Genomic DNA, 19,116 nt, shown 5'->3' with positions numbered 1-19,116 from the left:
CATGGCTGTGGAGACAGGGGCAACCACCTGAACCTAGGAGACAGAGCCAACTATGTGACTACTTGATGACTTTTTCACTACCACAAAGATTTAGCTTTCTGTGCCTTAAGGACAAATTTTGTCCCTGATTTTGACAGATACTTGGTCAGGCACCCTACCTCTCCCAGCAGACAAGCAAAGCTGCTTTCAGAGCCACCCTTGACTCTGAGCTACCGTTCCCCCTTTAAGGCCCCTTGCATCAGGTCTGAGAGATCCACCAGCAGAGCTGACAAAGGTGGAAACAACAGTTATATTTTGGCAACAGCTTTGCACGGGGGAAAGAGAAGAGTAAAACACCAGGTAAGGCTATGGCAGGCTTGCATCTCTGACACCAGGCAGGAAACTAGCTTTGGTGTGATACTGCTTGCTCCTGGGACAGATGTGCATGGGACCTTGTGTCCTCTCCTAGGTCCGTGCTCCAGCACATGGCACCCCAGAAATACCTGACAGATGCCCCCCCGCCCTCCATCTCAGGGACTATTCAAAAGTCAGGGTCTTTAGAGAAACCTCTAGATATATAAAGAAAATATTGTAGTTGACCCAAACACACAAGCAGCCTATCAACTTTCATATGGATGTTCTCCATAATAGCTTCTAGCTTTTGTTCCTCCTGGGTCTTCTTCCTTACTACTCCTTTCACGTATTCTCCTGTCCTCCTAGTCAATGTCCTTTCCCTTGCACTGCAGTTCTTTTTGCTTTTGCTTTCTTGTAGGACCACTTTGCTTTCCTAAATGAAATGCATCCCATGGTACAAGGGTTGTGCAAAGGGATCAGCACTCTCAGGCAGAGCTCCAGTGGGGTTTTTTTCACTTGTTTGGGTTTCTTGGATTTTCCTCTGATTTACAATTTCCACTGAAGCATATAGAGGAAACCTAGGGATCAAACTCTGCACTCAGTTACTCCAGGGTTGACTTAGCTAAATATCCCTGATCTTGAGTTCATCCAGCGTTAGACCAAGGTAAGTAAAGACCGAATGTGCCCCAACACATTTAATATATACAGCCTCCCATACGGTGTAGATGAGTGTGCCTACACCTGAAAATTTCATTCATGCAGAACGAAAAAACATTCAGTAGAGAAAATACTGTAGATGTTAGATAACCATAAAATAAACACATTCGAGCTTTCATAGCCTACTCAAGACATGGCAATTATTCAGTTTTGCTCTCCCAAGTTTCAAGTAGGGGCTCTTTGTCTCTGCATCATGCCTATCTCCTGACTTGAATTCTTGGCCAATACTGGCACAGAAGTAAAAAAATAAACGATAAAGCAAGTAATTACTCCGAATATGTAGCAACAGTGGCTCTTGACATTCAACACTTTGCTTTTGGCTAAACCTTTGCTATGTAAATAAATAAATGGTTTAGGTTATTCTGTATTATGAGATACAAAGATGAGTAATAGGCCATATTTTTGGTTCCCAAGTCCTAGAATTACACTGTTAGAATGAATTACTTTCCTGAAGTTTATGGTGTGACACATCATATGAGCAATTGCTGCTTCTCTCGATCATTGCACTAAAATAGTTCAGGTTGGGCTAAAGCGTACTGAAGCGGAGGTGAGGGGGAAGTGCAAGCACCACTCTTCTCCACAGATCCTTGGAGAAGACGGTGACATGGCTTACAGAACGAAGCAGCTAAAGCACCATCAGCAAATACAGGCACGTGTCACCACCCAAACAAAGGCACACGTTTGACACACACGGGTGGAGGATTTTTGCCAGCTAGTGTTTTAGGAGGGTTTGTGAATCTGCAAGAGGGAGGCGGGGGGGTGGAGCTGACTGGCACCAAACTGCACAAAAACAGTCACAGCAAGGCCCTGAGAAAAAGCAAGAGACAGTTTAAAGGACTAAACCTTGCCTGGAGAAATCTGGGAGACAGGGCTTCAGTTGCTATATTGCTGCTGCATCCAGAGAAAACACATTTTGCATCCTCTTTGTAAACAGTCATGCCTTGACATATGAAATTGCAACAAAGCATGGAAGGTGGCTCACACACATCCTAAGCATGCCCCAGCGTAGCGTCCATATGTCCACGCAAGAGGCACATTTCGTGTTGGGCAGCTCCCCAGATCTGTGCCCCGACAGCACACTGAGCCCATGGAACCAGTGATGGGTCTGCTGCACCAGGCTGGAGGAACCTCCAGGTGCTCAGTGTGCAGAAGTCAAAGTCATCTTTTCGCCCTCCCCTTCTGCTGGCTATTTATAACCCTGCCAGTGACATTTGGAAAAATCACAGGTCAAGAAGTAGTGCCTTTGTTAGGGAGGGAAAGATGTTTGCTTACCCAGTGGACATGCAAAGGTCTGTTTAGATCATTGCCTGACTGCTCTGCAGCAGTGTCGTTTTGCCAGACTGCAGCTCAGTCTTACTGAGAGATTTTTTTTCTTTGGACCAACCCTCCATAAATACTCCTTGGTGTTGGAAGTCTGCTTTGAAAACTTGTATTTTTCAGCTTCTGTTGTGCTTCAATAAGAAATTCAAGGCATGGTATGCCTGCAGTGTACTGCTGATGGGAAACCAAAGGTTAGATACCAGGATGAAGCTGAACACAGAAACGTAATAATATTGGGGGGGGGGGGGGGGAATCCAAGCCTGCTGTAAAACCTATTTTCAACTACATACAAAACTGACGGAAGGGAATCAGGTTTCTGTTTTTTTGGTTGGTTGTTCCCCCCCATCCCAAAGCTGCAAAGAGCTTTATTCAAGCCATGCTTTTACAGTAAAAACTTCTATCCCTCTACCTAGCTTTCCCTGGTGAATCTCAAACTTCAAAGACACATCATGATTCCACCAGAATAAAAACCAAGTAACAACCATATGACCAGCAGTGACTTCAGTCACACAATATGTTAGCACTCAGGTAACCCAGGTCTGAGTTCAGCCTTGGGTTTCTTGCTTGCCAGATCGGATGTCTTTGCACAGGCTGTCTCTTGGCAGAAGGATGCACCTCAATGGCAGCAAGCCTTCCTGTTTGCCAGAAAACGGGTTTTCTCAACAGCCTGTTTGCTGAGTCAAAGTCAAGAGGTCTTGAACAATGCTCATGTCAGACACTTGCAATAATATCTAGAACAGTTTCATAGCAGCGGCCCCAACTTGGCAAATAATGTTATAACATGTTTAACTCTACAGAGAACAGAAGATTGCATGGGACCTTGCAAAATCAGGGTATGACATTTTGAGGACTTTTTAAGAGTTTTCCCCACTTACCCACACACTTGAATTGTTTCCTTCTGCAAATTCTCTCCTAACTTTAAATAAGAGGAAGGCAGTTCTTGCAGACCTCTGCCAAACAGAGCTCCAGCTGAATTGAGAGGAAACCGGTTTGAATAAGAATCCAGCAGGCACTGTGGGATTTGGCCAGGAGACCAACATAGCACAAGAGCAGCAACTTCAACTATCGGAGGGGCTATTCAACTACTGGAGGGACAACCCCCCCGCCTTTTTTTTTCCCTTCTTCTTTCCCCCACTCTTTTTTTTGCCAGAGTCTACTCCTGGCAGACCTGCTGGAGATGACGCCAAGCCAGGCAGCAGGGATGACTCTCAGCACCATCATGGACCATGGGCCGTGGGAGGCTTGGTGCACCCTGACCATTCAGATGAAGTTCAGAGCCGCAGGCTATGGGGTGCAGCTGGGGGACAGTCAATGGGACAGCCTGAGACTTGGACTTCTGCACCTAAACCCACAAACCTTTACTGCCTGGTTTAAGCTTAGCTAGGAGAATGAGACAAAGAGCCAGACCAGGTAGATATTTTACAGCCATCGTTAGTGCAAACCCATCTCCAGCTCTTTTTGAAGTGCCCAAGAAGGCTCATGCAATGAATTAATCTTCTTTTCTTCCTTCCTTTCAGCGATAGCTGTCTGGCATGACTTGTAGCTTGCTTTGTATTTACCACTGTTCTCACCACAAAAATCTGAGCTTAAGGTTTCAAAACCGACTGGTGATTTTGGGTGGCCAATTCAAATCATATTAAACAGACCTAACTTTGAAGCCTGCACAATTGTCAGCACACTCCTGAAAGCAATCCCTGCAAGGGTATGTCACTTTGGGCAACCAACCAGCTTTTCACAACTGAATTCAAGGATTAGAAAATGCCTACTTCATTCATTGGGTAGAGTTTATTCTTTCTTTTAGCGGTTACAGCTTAGCAAATTTTACAGTACAGCAAAGGAATAATTTTTTTATATAGCAAGTTCCAGTATCTTAAGAAATAAAGCATTAAAGAAAAGGATTATCCAAGCAAATGCATACCAGAAATCAATAAACTGCACACCTTCAGGAAGGACCACACATGTCCCACTCAGGACAGACAGAAATCACAGCTTTTCCGTTAGGACTGTCAGACACAGATGAGTCTAGACACCATCACACAAACACAAACTCACCTTCCGCCATGGAACTAAACACAATGAAACTGTAAGAAAGGTAACATGCTTGATGTTAGGCATTTGGCAAATTACCTTGCAGCCCATACCACCCAATTCAGAAAACCTGTCTGAAGAGGCTCCCAAGTGTGGCATTTTTGGTGGGACTCCCTTCGGCTATCCTGCTTGGCTTCCCAGTTCCCTAACAAATGTTAGCATCTATTCACTTTTCAAAAACTGCTTTCAAAGAAAACCACAGAGCGTTTCTGAAAGTATCACAAGAAGGTAATCACTTGTTAATCATTCTGCTTACAGCTTAGCCATTCACTCCAAGGAAGCCAGCAATCGTCCAAACCCACAGCAATCTGTAAAGGCAGACTCTTCCACAAGAATAAGGCCTGTCCCATTTATCAAGGATAGAAAAGGACAACCATTCAGTGATGGCCATCGGATACCTTTTGTATTTGCCCTGTCTGCTTGCTACAAATGCAACAGGGGGGACAGAGGTCGAGTTAAACATGTGCATGCATGTGCACATATATGCACTGTGAAAAGGCTGCTCAGTAGCTATACAATTAGAGATGCATTGAGGTTTTACGTTAAACAAGCAGTATCATCTCTTTGCTTCATACTTGAGTGGTGATGTTTGGCCTTCGATACTTTTTGTATCTGCTCTTTGTAGGACAGCTGAATATAGTTTTTCTTCTGTATTTGCTCTGACATTAGTAAAATCAGCAATCAAAAGAGGTAGAGAGGAGTCACTTCTGTCAAAGTATTCTCTGCTCTTCTGAGTCTCTGGCAGCATAAGCCAAGAGTTTTGAGCTTAGCAATACATAAAACCAGCTGCTGTAGAGACGAGTACAGGATAAATGTCTCAGTAGGCAGGAGGCCACTCTCTCTGTTGGCAGACCAGATACAGTTAGGAAAGCTTGAAATCAGCCCCTGAAGAAATATAAACTCTTCTAAATAAGAAAGTAGTTCCAAGTATGCTCACTCATATATTTCAGATTCAAGGTAGCTTGAACAGAAAGAATCAAATTGCCAGGGGATGAAAAGAAAATCTTACCATTACCTACAACCCAAAGACAACAGTATCAAGCAGTGCAGAAAAGGATTCAGGAGTACTTTAGATAAGCGAATGAAAATAAGCCCCCTTGATGCCACAGCCAACTTAAATATAATCCCTAAAAGCATAAGCAGCATGTATTTGTTAAAATAAGAAAAGTATTAATTACACCTGTCCAAGGCACTGGAGACTATTATTAGATTACTATATCCAGTTCTGGTGCCAGTAATTAAAAAATGATGATTAAAATGATTAAAAATTTGGAAAGAGTTCTGAAAAGCGCCTCAGGAACAGTCTGAGGTCCAAGAACTGTTTATTGTAGTAACTGACTGAAGCTCAAAATATTTAATTAGGAGAATGTTAAGCACTGACTTGATGATTTTCTGCAAGTACCTACACGAGGAAAAGATTTCTGAGAATAGAAAGCTCTTAAATCTAATAAAATAAAAATTAACTTCCCAAAAGGTAAATTGGGCAAACTCAGGCTATAAACACAACCCATGTTTTTTTAGGTGCGGTGAAGTACTGATAGAAACATCTTATCTTACAGACATGAATGTAGATCTTGAATTTTCCCCCCCCTCTCTTAAAAGTATGCAATAGCTCAACAAAACATTGATACAGATACTCCTGAAAAGAATACTGGGGCTTGTCTTCTATAGTCAGGCTGTATGACTGCTGTGATCCCTTTGGGCTTCAGTGCCTGTACATATGCGAAGAGTCTCTAGTCCCTGCAGAGAGTGGCGGGGGACAAGGCGCGACACAGAAGATGGGGGTTGATCTAGGCAAGACGCTCTGGGAGCCGTCAGCAGTCACATCAAGGGATGTAAATTTTGCAAGCTCTCTCTGACATCCTTGCTGGAGCTCCCCAGCGCAGAAGACATGATGTGTCACGAGGAGTCGTACAAATATTGCTGCTGCTGCTGCAGACAGCCCAACTCACCCACAGCTCTGCTGCTGACTGTATCGGCACAGTCAAATTAGTGTTTCCATGGGGAGACAGGGTTTTGATGTGTTGAGGCACTGGTGTTTGTAAGGGCATACTACGGGGTTACTCCCACTATGCTAAGAGCAAAGGCAGACCACACGAAGGTTTTAAGACTGTCAATATTACACAGCTGTGCGCACAGACTCCTCAGGGCTTCCTCACGTTCTACCTTAGTGCCCTTCCACATGGTACGGCATCCTCCATATTTTTGCAGCTCTTCTTCCCTTTTCTTCTTACTTCAGTCAGGAAGGAAGGAAACAGAGTGGAGGCAATTACTGACTTAACACACGACTAATGCCTTGTCTGATGTGGTCCGTTTCCACAGAGCAGCTCACCTTCACTGGAGGAGAGCCGCTCTCGGCCATATTTCTCTTCAACGTGCTTTTTACTTCACATCATATTTATGGGTAACTTCAAGCCATACTTCACAGGCAACTATAGCCATCCTCTCCTGGACATGCTTCTGCACCACTGTTTCCATAAAGCCAGCTGGCCCGTTCCCTCTCATCTTCTGCTTCACTCCCCTTTCAAACGACTGACAGACAGACATACTCCTACCTGCTAGTAACTCTTCCACCTGAAATGGCCAGGCCTTCAGAGCACAGGGACCAGCAGGAGATGGTTTTGAGGCAAGGAGGATGCCATAATTCTGCCCCTGCCCAGCCGCTCTGAACAGAAACCCCCACGAATTACATTTTTCCTTGGTGCTATATGTCCAAAGCAGCAGAATTTGTACAACACACGGATGCCACAGCGTCAGAGCACAGCCTGGGAAGCAGGAACCTGTGTGGCTACAGCACAGCCCCATCCATGGGAAGGAACGCATGGCTTGTCTTGAGCAGGTCACGGAGGGGATCTATCTCCCCTCTGGCAGAAGGAAACCAGTTCCAGCGACCTTTCACTGCTCTCCTAGTCAACTAATTAACGGGGTAGTCATAACTGCACCCCCCAAGGGAGAGGAGCACATTTTTACCTCCCTGGCCTCTAAAGATATCTACACAAGTCAAGAGAGATTACACAGGGACTGATGGAGCTAGTGGTGGCATAAAGCCAGAGACGGAAATACATGAGGATGCACTAAAGAGGTTCCAAAAGAAATCCTTACAAGCTTGTCAAAACCGGCCTCTGGGCCGGAGACATCCCCTGCAAGGAGAAAGCGTGTCTCTGAACGCCTGGGACAGCTAGGTGTGCCTTGCCATTGACAGGTAAAATATTCATCAAGTATCACTTTCCAAACATTAGCTGTTTTTCAGAAAAGGGCTTTCTGACTCCCATTCATAAGGTAAGACTGACATGCTGAAACACCACCCAGCATTTAACGTGAAGACTCTTTGAGCTCAAGGTATGACGAGCTAGTGGAAAAGACATTTTTCAGGGCCTGTCATACAAGCGCACGGGAAGCCTGACGTGCAGTCACTGCGGCAGATGGAAAACCCATTCAGACCAGCAAGGTCCTTATTTCACATTGACGGAAGTCGATGGCTACTCACAGCCCCTCACGGAGGAGGCCAGCCTGACAACTGCTGCGAAACAGAGGTCCTCTCCGCCCAGGCCCGGCCTGAAGAGCCTGTCAGGACAAGCAGCAGCCACCAGAGCTGAGGCACGGCAAGGCACAGCTGATGCCTCGGGTCACAAGCAAAGCGCGCCCAATCCAGCTGTTTCTGATAAACCATAACTTGCCTTCCTAATGCTGAAAACTCCTGCCACAGTGAGATGGATGAAGATCTCGGGTTACATGTGGGGAAGCAAAAGGAGAGGAGCAATACCAAATGACGTTCCTTCAACGCCAATCCCTGCAGGAGAAACCTGGTGGCTCATGCCATTTCCCATTTTCCTGATCATGGACTCGTAACGTGTTTCAGATTAAACAGTCCCTGTTTCACATTTTAGTGATCAAATGTATAACTGGACTTACGGAAGACTGACTTAAAGCACTTTAATACCAATATAGCTTTATGGCTTTAAGGAAGAAAAAAAAAAACAAACCAAACAAAAACCCAGGAGCCACTGCTTTTGAGGCCCAGGTAATACCCTCCTTTGTAGTGATTTAAAACACAGCAGATAAAACATTTACAATTGTTGGGAGCCAAGAAAATGGTGTCTCCAATAAAGTTTTTATATATAAATAATATGTTCTCTCCCTTAGCTCTATGGACATTATTCACAGAAAAGAAATTTATTCTCTTAAAAAAAATGTTTCCATGACAATCTTCCACAACAGGCAGAGAGCAAAGGAACTTTATTATATATAACTTATCTTTTTTTAGTTCTCTTTGTTGCAATGGTTTTTCTCATAGCACTAGTAGCACTGATCTTGCACTGCAACTGAGAAGAGCCCTGGTGGGCCTAGCATTAAAGGTGCTGAACCTAGAGCTCAGCAGCAGTGCAATAGCGGAGCAAAGCATTGACAGAAAAGGAAACTTTGGTCAGGGCAGCACCAGCTTTCTGTTCATTTTTTGCAACTGGTCTCCCTGGGGGACCACAGTAACTCCTCCCAGGCTCTTTCCATGAGGATGAGGTTTGATCCTGCTCCCCGCAAGCACCGATCCTAAGTGGAGATCAACACACAGGTTTTGTAGGGATTCACCTTATCAGCTTCGAAACAGGTACCTCTGTCCGAGCGTGGGATGGACCCCAGAGCTGTGCTTGTGATGGTGGCTTCTCTCTTACTCCAGTAAAGCTTACTGGAAAAACCTACCCAGTTCTCTTCATCAGCACGACCTCCGTCATGACATTGGCACTGCTAGATTCGTACCTTCCAGGAGATCAGCCACCAGACAACCCATCAGAGAAGCACAGCAGAAGAAGTTTCACAGAGCCACAGAATCAAAAGGTTCAGGTTTTTCGTTCTTCAGCTTATCTGAAAATAACAGCTAAGCCAATCTGGGGCTGAAGTAATGCAAAGTGTGGCTACGTGGCAAGCAGAAGAGTACTCAAGATGGTCTGAATCTAGCCAGTACTGGTTTGATTTGGTTTGGTTGTATCCCATGCTGCTAGGTGAGCACCAACACAGCAATCCACCTAATTCTTCTGGCCGGTATCTACCCAATCAACCCAACTTTGGACAGTTTTAGATGCTTCTCCATAACCTTGAAGAGTAGTGTAGTCAGCATGTAAACTCTCAGCTAATTTTATATTATTGTTCAGTTCAGTTTATATTATTGTTCATACAACACAACAGCTTAGGTTTTAGACAGACTGTTACAATTCAGTTGCCAGAAGATTTGTCGTACCATCTCATGACTGCTTTCCTTCTGGGGTTATATCCTTGTGAAGAGTAAGTGCTGCTCATTAATAATCTCCATTTTCCCGACTGCAGGCAAACAAATAACTCATGAGGGCAAAGATGCCTAATGTGTCACATCCGCTGAAATATATCAAGCTACGGTAGCATTCTCCAGCTCACTGGTATAAAAGGAGATACGGCAAACTGCAAGATGTAGAAAGCAAGACGTGTTTTAATTACCAAGACATTTACAGGTAACACATGCCTACAAAAACAGGCACACAGCTTTACGCATCATTAAATGTTAAAAATACAAAGCTTCGAAGAACAAATACAAGGATCCAGATGTGAGCATCGCATAAGATCTACACCTGGTGTCAATTCAACCTAAACACTCGGCTTCCCTCAATCCTGCATATGCCACTAAAAGTATAACAGTCTATACGAAAAGCAGCACATTGCTGACATGCACTGTTAGTGACGTCCCTAAAACTGCTGAATGTAAACTTGAAAGCAGATTATCTCAAGAGGATAAGCAACTGCCACATGTGCATGAATTCAGCTCATTGCAGAACAAGTTGCAAGCTACAGCTGAAAAATATTAAAGCAATCTTCCTGGAAGACAGACTGCATTAATGAACAGGCTATTAAAAGCCTATTCCCACTTATGCCAAGTATGCAACATAGAAAAGGGTTAGAGGGAAGAGCGTGGCTTTATAACAAGTGCCTGATGCAACTGGTTGTTCTCCAGATGAACAAACTGTTAGCAGGTAATCATATAGCAAACTGAGCAGGTAGGTGCACATCAGCAGTTTGGCATTTATTCTGCCTTATGCTCAAATTCTTGCATGCTCCGTAACACGTATCAGGGAATGCTATGCTGACACAGCAACCTATCTTCTGGTCCTACTTCCAGCCAAGTCCTCACTGATGCCATTGCAACCATGACACTGTCCTTCAAATAATTTTCTGAAGTATCGTCTGTTAACAAAACCGTATGTTTAGTAGCTTCAATACAAATTATGCATCTGCACACATACACACAAACCTCTGTAGAAAGAATAGTGTCAATGCTGTGAAAACAAACACTTAGAAGCAAGGAAATGTAAAAAATCAGGCTGCAGAAACACCCTCATTTCATTCCCTTGGTGCATATAATTAAGAACAGCGTATCATCCAGGTACAACAGGTGGCAGCTGTTAATAAAAGTGAACAGCATCCTAGGAGAAAGCCACTGTGCAGATTTGCAGTAAGCACTTTTGAAAACAAGCTTTTTTTGGATAGAGAAAAAATTTAAAAATATGTAGAGAAACAGGTAAGAAGAGAACTACTAATTAAATACTTACAGCGAAAGAACAAACACATCTAGGAAACTGATATACAAGTACCACTGGAGGACGAACATAAAATAACAGATCAAGTTTCAAATTAAGATCCTGTGGCTTTACTCTCTGAGCCACTGAAATCAATGAAAACATTCCAAGTTTCACAGTTTTACCTACAATCTCATGATATTTGGGGGACAAAAAAGGGAAGGATTGAACTGAAAGACCAGTGACCACCTTAAAAACTCAACTTCTGTTTGCAATGAAGTAACTTCCTGGCCTATTTAGTTGGCAAGATGGTTTTGCAAGTGAAAGTGACCCACACAGACACAGTCATGACCCCCAAACCTCAGAAATTAGACAAAGGTAAAGATCCTAGAACTATATGTGAGCATATAGCAAATTTCCCAGGTTTTAAAAGCCAGTACTACTACTTGGACGACCCTGGATCTTGAAATGCGGACAAGATTGACAATGGCAAGTCCTGGCACAGAAGCCCTCAATAGGAAGCCTCCACCAGTGTTGGTTTCCCCAATGAAGAGCAGCGATGTCGCAGGGGGAGACACGGTTACCAAGGGCATTAACAGGGCAAGATCTCACCTGCCAACACACCCAAAGGCCTTTGGCCACCATTCCCACTCCATTCCCTGGAGTCTATGGTGGAAGACACAGGGGAAAGGTGAATTTACTCAAGACAAAATTAATACTGTGACATGTGAAAGTGTATATGGCATCATAGCACCTGCTGTTGTCTACTGGAACCACTTTTGTCCATATTTATCTGCATCCACCTGCCTATATTCTCTTAAACAGACAGAAATTGTGTGAAATGAGGCACTCCAGCCTTTGCTTCAGATAAGAGGTCCTGACAGGCTCAGATGAGAGCTGCCTCCTCTGTCCTACCCAAGAAGAGGACAGAGGGGTCTGCAGTAGGAGGGGGCTTGCAATGGGAAAGGTGGGGCGCAGGGCCAGGGACTGATGCCACCGCATATGGACTTCTCTATACTCTCACATAAACGCTGCTTAAACTGACAGCCGGTGCCTAGTCACAGGAAGCATTTTAGGAGACGGCTGCCTCAGCTGGTGTAGAGCAGTCACATAACTTGCACGACCTGCATCTCACACAGACTCCGTGGCAGGCAGCCCCAGCCCCAAGTCGCTCCACACCTACCGAAAAGGCTGGGAGCTGCACCGTTCCCCTGTGCTCATCAAAAAGCGCTTCAGAAGGCGAAGGCAGGGCATGAAGTTCGCACAGAAACACGCCTGCTATGCCAGTGTATAATTTTGCATAATACACGCAGTGCAATGTGCCCCTAGCAGGCGACAGCCGTGCAGGTGCCCTTTGGAAACACTTCACTCCTTCGAGGAGGGCCTGCCAGAGCAAAAGACGCATTTCCAGCTCTCTGCAGGGAGGCTGCTCTGCCCACCTACCCACCCCAGCACCTCCAGGGTGCCCAAATACATCTCTCCTCTTATTTTTTTTACCTCTTTAATACAGAAATACATCCTGAACACGAACTCTTCTGTGAAAAGGCCACTTTTAATATTAATTGCTTTGCCTCCATAGAAGAAACTGGTAAATTATATTTTTAGCCGCTGCTTCCCACTGTTGCAGAAAGCCACTTGACTAACTGCAACTAAAAATGTACCTTTTTTGAGCTTAACAATAGCGCTAAAGGAAAAGATAAACAAATCTTTTGGTGGATGAGAAATCAAATGATTCAATTTGCCTCAATGACTTTTTTGTAGTGCTAAAGGTTATACCTAAAAGTAGGTAAATGTAACCCCAGTTCAAGTTTGTTTATAAGAACTTTGGCTCAATATATTGTCAATACATTGTCACTCCGCAACGCTATATGGAGTCATTCGGACACTTCATCGGGGTCCACAGCAGATAACACAGTCTGTTAGGTCTATTAACAGAGCCTCATACCACCCTCAACACAGTGATGGCAACGTAATCTCAGCTGTCTAAAAATGCAAAAAATCATTATCTTGCAATATCTGCCTTTGCCTGATTCCTGTTGCCCAGCAATTGACCCTTCAGAGCCCCAAGCAGAAGGCTTGAAACAATCCAAGAGTATATTGTGCACAGGCTTGCAAAGTTAGCTGAATACAGCTAACTCAGCAGGGTTTCAGAGCCACAATTTAAAGCTAAATTGGCTTGCTCTTCATAGAGGAACTATGTTTCCTTAGGATTAGCAATAAAGACTGCCTGAGCTGATCTGACAAATCAGCCTTTTACCCAAAAATGTCAGATTATAGGCTGCGATAATTTTATTCAACAGCAATGGAAAGAATAATCTGTTTGACATTCTCCTGCGCTCAGCTAAAATACACTTAATTGCATCAGGCACTACCAAACATTTTTCAAGCCCAGAAAATAATAACATGCCTGACATTATGGCAACATAAACCGCAAGAAGTACCATAAAAGATTTGATTTAAAGTCCAATGCTAAAGACGTTCACAGGGAAGATTTAAAAATCTCACCTTAGCTCACCCTCTCGTGCTTAGGTGCTGGTAGGGGCTGCTGATTCCTGTCCCACACAGGTCACTCAAAAGGCATTGTCTATCAAGCTGTCCTCGAAGCAGCTGGTAAAGTAACTAGAGTTTGGCCCACAATATATAACATCTCATGCTCTCTTGAAGACCTCTTTAGCTTCTAGCAATTTCAGGGTGAGGTAATGGCAGATTTTTGGCATCCATTCCGTATTGCCTTGATTCTGTACAATGCATTGTGTCAGTGCAATGGATCTGAGCCTAGCTGGGGACTCGTTAATCCACAGATTTCATTTCTAAACACACAATTTTCTGAAACAATAATGCGCATTAACTCCTCTGGAGTTGCTGAAGTCTGCTGCAAATCAAAACCTGTTTGGTCCCCCCTTACTGAAGTTAGATGTTTCAGTGACCATAAGGGCCCGGGCTCTGCCAAAACAGCTACCAGACATTAGTAGCAAGACTTCTACTTTACACTATCATGGCAATTTTATTGAAATTTAGGCAATGCCCTTGCTCAACAACAGCTTTACAAGACAAAAATCAGATGTATTTTGAAAGCAAAAAAAAAATAATTGACATGCAGGCACTAATCCTGGAATAATAGGCTCATAAAACTTCAGCTTAGAAAAATGCAGCAATTACACTGATCCAGTGAGCTGTCCACAGGAGACAGCTTTGTTTCCACATTTTGTTTCACTGAACTCTACTTGTGAGCGTATTAAGTGTACACTGCTGCAGATTAACTTTTCTTCTGCAAGCGAGCGGACTGGAAGACTATACACGTCCAACTCCTGGCTCACGCCACGGACGGAGGGACAGCATCAGGCCCTTACAGAGCTATCTTCTCTTCCAGCCTCTAGAGAAGCATGGTGTTGCTCTTGGGGGGATTTTCCCCTGAGACAAGGCAAGTTTAGGGATGGAGGTGGGTAGGGAGAGACGACAGAAGGTAACTGCCACGTGCGGCTACTGATGCCATGTCTCAGACAGCTCCATTAACTCCAGCCTGACTTTGGCTGTCTGATGTCTAGAGAAGGAGGTCTGTGAGGTCTGAGCGTCAGTGTCACCCAGGCCCAGATGTGGCACTGTCGTACCTAACTCTCCAGCACCTGGTCCGCTGTTCACCGAGATTTCTCAGAAGGCACAAATATAGCTTAATCAATGGATCTGGCCCTTCATGTATCAGAATGCTTTTGCAGAAGTACTTTGCCATGGGGATAAACCATTTCTTATGTAAAATGTCCTCGTCCCACAGAAACTCCTCCCATGACTTGCTGCCGCTGGTCCCCACTCTCACGTGGCCTCGCGCTTTCACTCCCGATCCCATTCCCACCCTTGCCAGCCTCAGCCTCCTCTCCGACACAGCCTTGCAATCCAAAAGAAAGGAGTCTGGGTAAGCAGATGTTTTTCTTCTCTTCCTCATATCACAGGCAGAGCTCAGTCACCCGTGGTGGGCTCCATGTAGGCAGAGCTGCCAGCAGCTGTGAGGCAGAGCCAGTTTGGGCACGTTTCAGCTGCCTTTGGCTGGAGGCCATGCAAAAACTCAGAAGAGGAATATGCCCAGAAGAGCTGAGTGTCCATCAGCTCTCTACGCGGGGTGAAATTCTCCCGTGGGGTCACGCGTGGGATGGAAAGCATTCACCCCTCCGGTTAGAGGGAGGAACCTCACTGAGATAGGACCTCACCTGAAGCAAATAATTAATTACTCTTATCTCCTATCCATTAACTCAAATGGCTTATCCATAAATACCTGGAATTAAATAGGTGGATTTTCTGGGAAGATGGACCTTTGATTAGTCAATTTGAAACTATGCAACTGATCTTTCACCCGCTGAAGTTGAAAGCAAGAGCTTCCTTTGATCCCGTGGTACAAGATCAGATCAGCCAGAGCTCAGAGATCATCATGCCTGTCCACAAAGGCAGACACAGCGGCTCAGCAGGAAGGAAGTGTGATTCTCCTAGAGTTTCTGCTTGTCACTTTGTCACAATGCGAGTTATTCAAAACATGGGGGGGGGGAAGCAGCAGGCCTGGGAGCTGAGACAGAGGGGCGTGTGGTGTATCTTTTTATTTTTTCCCCTCTTAACAGACTGCGATAAATGTAGCAATCCAAAAAGGTGGAGGTGGGAAGGACGTGTGTGTGCATGTGCCTTTTTATCAACTGGAGGATCATTGGATGTATCTGTTACCAAGGAGAAGCACATGCTTGGTAACAGAAGAGAGCAAAAATTTTTTTTTTTGCATTCCTATATGATAACAATCACTAACCTTATCATTTTTCTCATGATGAAATTCAGAGCCCTATATTAAATTTCACTCCGTGACAAATTTACTGGAATGAAAAGAAAAGAAAAAAAAAATATATCCGAGAGTGCAGGAATGCAAGCTACCAAGATGCAATCTTAACAGCAGCACACTTACAGTGCTGCTGGAGCTGGAGGAAATTACACTCTGCTTAGCCCCACTGGTCCAAGGAGCTCTCAGTAACAATAAGGCATCCTGCTTTGGGTAGCCCTCTGTTAAGCATCTGATAAAACAGAGGCAGAAGTCAGATAGCTCCAACAACTCTTCATCGGGGGGCCCTAGCAGGCTTCTCCTTGCTCTTTTTACCGCCCAGCCAAGCCCCTACAAGTCTTTATAAGGTTGTGACATATCCTGATTGATGGCTAAAAGCCTCCACTGAAGGGTTCTGGATAATAAACAAAAAGCAGAGACCCTCCACGGACTTTTCTTCCCAGCACCCTAGGAAAAAACCCAAAACATCCAGGGTGCATCTCGCATCTTTTGCCATGCCGCGATATCAACTTCTAATCGCTGAACTGTACCCCCTCCTGCAGGCACACGCAGCATCTCCCATCACTTTGATAAGCAAGAAGTACCTGTATGTACCTACGCGCGAAATGTCACGACTAGACGGCACACAGTGGTGACTGGTCATCCGCAATACAAGTCTCACCATTAAAAACACATTTCTGACCAAAAAATAAGCAAACAAATAGAAGAAAAAAAAAAAGACAGGTCGAGGCAACCGAAGTATTTCAAGAGGAAAGCAACATTACAGCCACGGAAATCTCAGTACGCGAGGGAGAAGCGCCGTTTCCACGCCCGCAGCGTGCGGCAGCGCCGCGGGGAAGTTGGGAGGGAGCCCCGCGCCCCCCCGGCTCGGCGCCCCCCGCGGGGGGGGGGGGGGGGGTCTCCTCCGGGGGCTCATCCTCCCGGCCGGCAGAGACCCAGCACGCTCATCTCACACACCGCCGACCTCCCCAGCCGCCCCCCGCCCCCCCGAGGGGCGCCCGGCGGCCCCGGCCCGGGCGCGGTACCTTCTCTCCGGTGAGCACATGCAGCCCCTCCCGGACCTTGGCGAAGGAGCCCTCTCCCAGCTTCCTGCCGATCAGGTAGTTGCCGACCCGCTTGGTGTGCTGGAAGTCGCGGAGCCGCTCCCGCGGCGCCGCCGCGCTCAGCCAGGCGGCCAGGAAACTGCCCTCCGCGCCCGCCGCCGCCTTCCGCGCCTCCCCGCCGCCGCCGCTGCCCGCCACCGCCGGCGGCTCGCTCAGGAGCCCGTCGCCCGCCGCCGCCGGCATGCCCGGCCCTGCCGCTGCCGCTGCCCCTGCCGCGCCGCCTGCCCCCAGCCCGCGGGGCGGTCACCGGGCGGGCAGGAAAGTTGCTCGGGGGAGAGCGCCGCCGGCTAGGCTGGGGCGGAGGGGCCGGGGGGCGGAGCGGGGCTGGCGGGGGGCCGGGGCTGGGGCGAGCCGGCGGCGCGGTGCCCCGGGCTGCCGCCCCTCATTGGATCCGGCGCCTCCCCTCCTCCTCCTCCTCCCGCCCGCCGCTGCTCTGCCCCGCGCCGGCAGCGGCTGCAGGCATGAGGCTGCCGCGCCGAGCGGGGAGGAGGGAACCGGGGGAGGGAGGGACCGGCGGAGGGAGGGGAAAGGGCTCATTCAGTTTGAATTTGCGGTAATTTAATCCGCTCGCACGCGGCGGCAGCAGATGCGATCCAAACCCGGCAGCCTGGGTGTTTTCAAATCCGGCTGGCCCCTCCTCCCCTCGCCCCGGCACCCCAAACCGGGGGTGGCAGCGCACCCCTCTCTGGGGTTGCACCAGGGGACCCGGCTGCCGGGCTGCGCCGTGACTCTGTCTGCGTGTGGCTCTGCTTTATTGCCGCCCGAGAGCATCTTTTGTGCCGCTTTTCCCCACCTTCCTTCCCGAGCGCGCCTGAGCCCTCCTCACTCCAGTGGCGGGGAAACGCGCTACCGCGACGCGATCGCTGCTGCTCCGGCGGGCTCCGGTCCCGCTCCCCGCCTCGTTCACCACCCGCTTCTCCATCTTACGCCTCCCGGCCCTCTGCGCTCCTCTGCCTGCGGCGCCCGCCTCCTCCTCCTCCTCCTCCTCTTTTGCGGCGCGGGGGTCCTGGCCGAGCACCCCCCCTCTCCCCGCAGCCTGCATCCCCCAAACGCTCTCCGGGGCTTGGTGGACCGGGAGAAACGAGGCGACCCGGGCAGCCATCTGCCGCAGGCTGCGTCCAAGGGACTGTCATTTCCCTACCGATCTTCCCCACCTCGCGGAGAGGGAGAAGAAACGGGTTTATTGCCGTTTTCACTGCCCAGCCCCCCTCCACCTAGCTGGAGGCTGCACTGGCAAACAGGAGGGAGAGGGAGAGCGGGGACGGGGGATGAGACAGAGCTGGCAGAGCTACCCTGCTTTGAGCTTCCGATGGTCAGTGATGCTAGCAACCTTCAGCTCGCGCTGTGGACGATCTAATAAAACAGTTCATTCATCAAAATGCTTCACGGCATGGAGGATTTTTAACTTAAGACCTGTCTTTAGCATGGTATCAGCAAGGAAGTCATCAAGGACCCCTGTTTACACTTAGGCTTAATCTACGTTTTCAAGTTTTGCCCGCGTGGTTGTGTTAGTTAATGCTTTGAAAAAAAGAAATCACGCGCACCCTAACAGATGCGAGCTATGTCAGCAAAACCTCCCGTAAAGATGCAGCTGTACCTGATAAAAACCGGTGTCGAGCTTTGCTGCAATCACATTCCCACCCCATGTGAAGCTGTTTTTCCCACCAGAGGGCTGGCGAGCACAGCTCTCCCTGTGCACACGCTGCCACCTCTTTTTAAGCTCTTTTTAAGCTCTTCTTTTACTCCTTAAAAATGTCAAGCCAATTTTACACCACGCTGCTGTCCATTAGCCTTTGCTTCTGTCTCGACTCCGCTTCTATCACTTCGCTGGGAGAGCTGTACTCCTCTGGCCCCTTCCTCTAGAGTAGTCTAGCTGAATCACTAACCAGATTTTGGCTGGCACGGGTGTTGATTAGCCACGCCTTCCTTCCACACCACCTTGCTTTGGTAAAACTTCCTAATTTAAGCCAGAGCTGAGCAATGTCATGATTTTACTGTGCCGATCATAATGGATAACAATTTGTAGTCTCCCCCGTGTCGGTCCAGGCTTCCCAAGCCATAGTTAATCAGATTAAAACGTACCCAGGTCTGGCTTTAGGCAAAAGGTGGGCAGCTGCCCAGGGAGGCTGGAGGCAAGGAGCTCCGGGCTGGCTGTGTGGGACGAGGCATTGCTGCCAGAGGCGCTGAGCCCTGCCACCTCCTGATGACCCCA

General features: G+C 47.2%; 1 protein-coding gene across 2 annotated transcripts in view; it reads right to left on the bottom strand.

The window, feature by feature from the left end:
- HUNK (hormonally up-regulated Neu-associated kinase) overlaps positions 1-17,277 on the bottom strand; it is a 59,360-nt gene extending 42,083 nt beyond the window's left edge. For both annotated transcript variants that reach the window (XM_030020747.2, XM_030020748.2), the window contains exon 1: positions 16,827-17,277. In XM_030020747.2, the coding sequence (XP_029876607.1) occupies positions 16,827-17,087 (261 nt within the window). In that variant the 5' untranslated portion in view covers positions 17,088-17,277. The remainder of the gene's footprint in view (positions 1-16,826) is intronic.
- Between the last annotated feature and the right edge of the window lie 1,839 nt (positions 17,278-19,116).

The sequence above is a fragment of the Aquila chrysaetos genome, chromosome 7 (genome assembly GCF_900496995.4).
Source record: "Aquila chrysaetos chrysaetos chromosome 7, bAquChr1.4, whole genome shotgun sequence".
NCBI lineage: Eukaryota > Metazoa > Chordata > Aves > Accipitriformes > Accipitridae > Aquila > Aquila chrysaetos.
The sequence above is the reverse complement of the archived record's forward strand: the minus strand, read 5'-3'. Positions and strand labels throughout refer to the sequence as shown.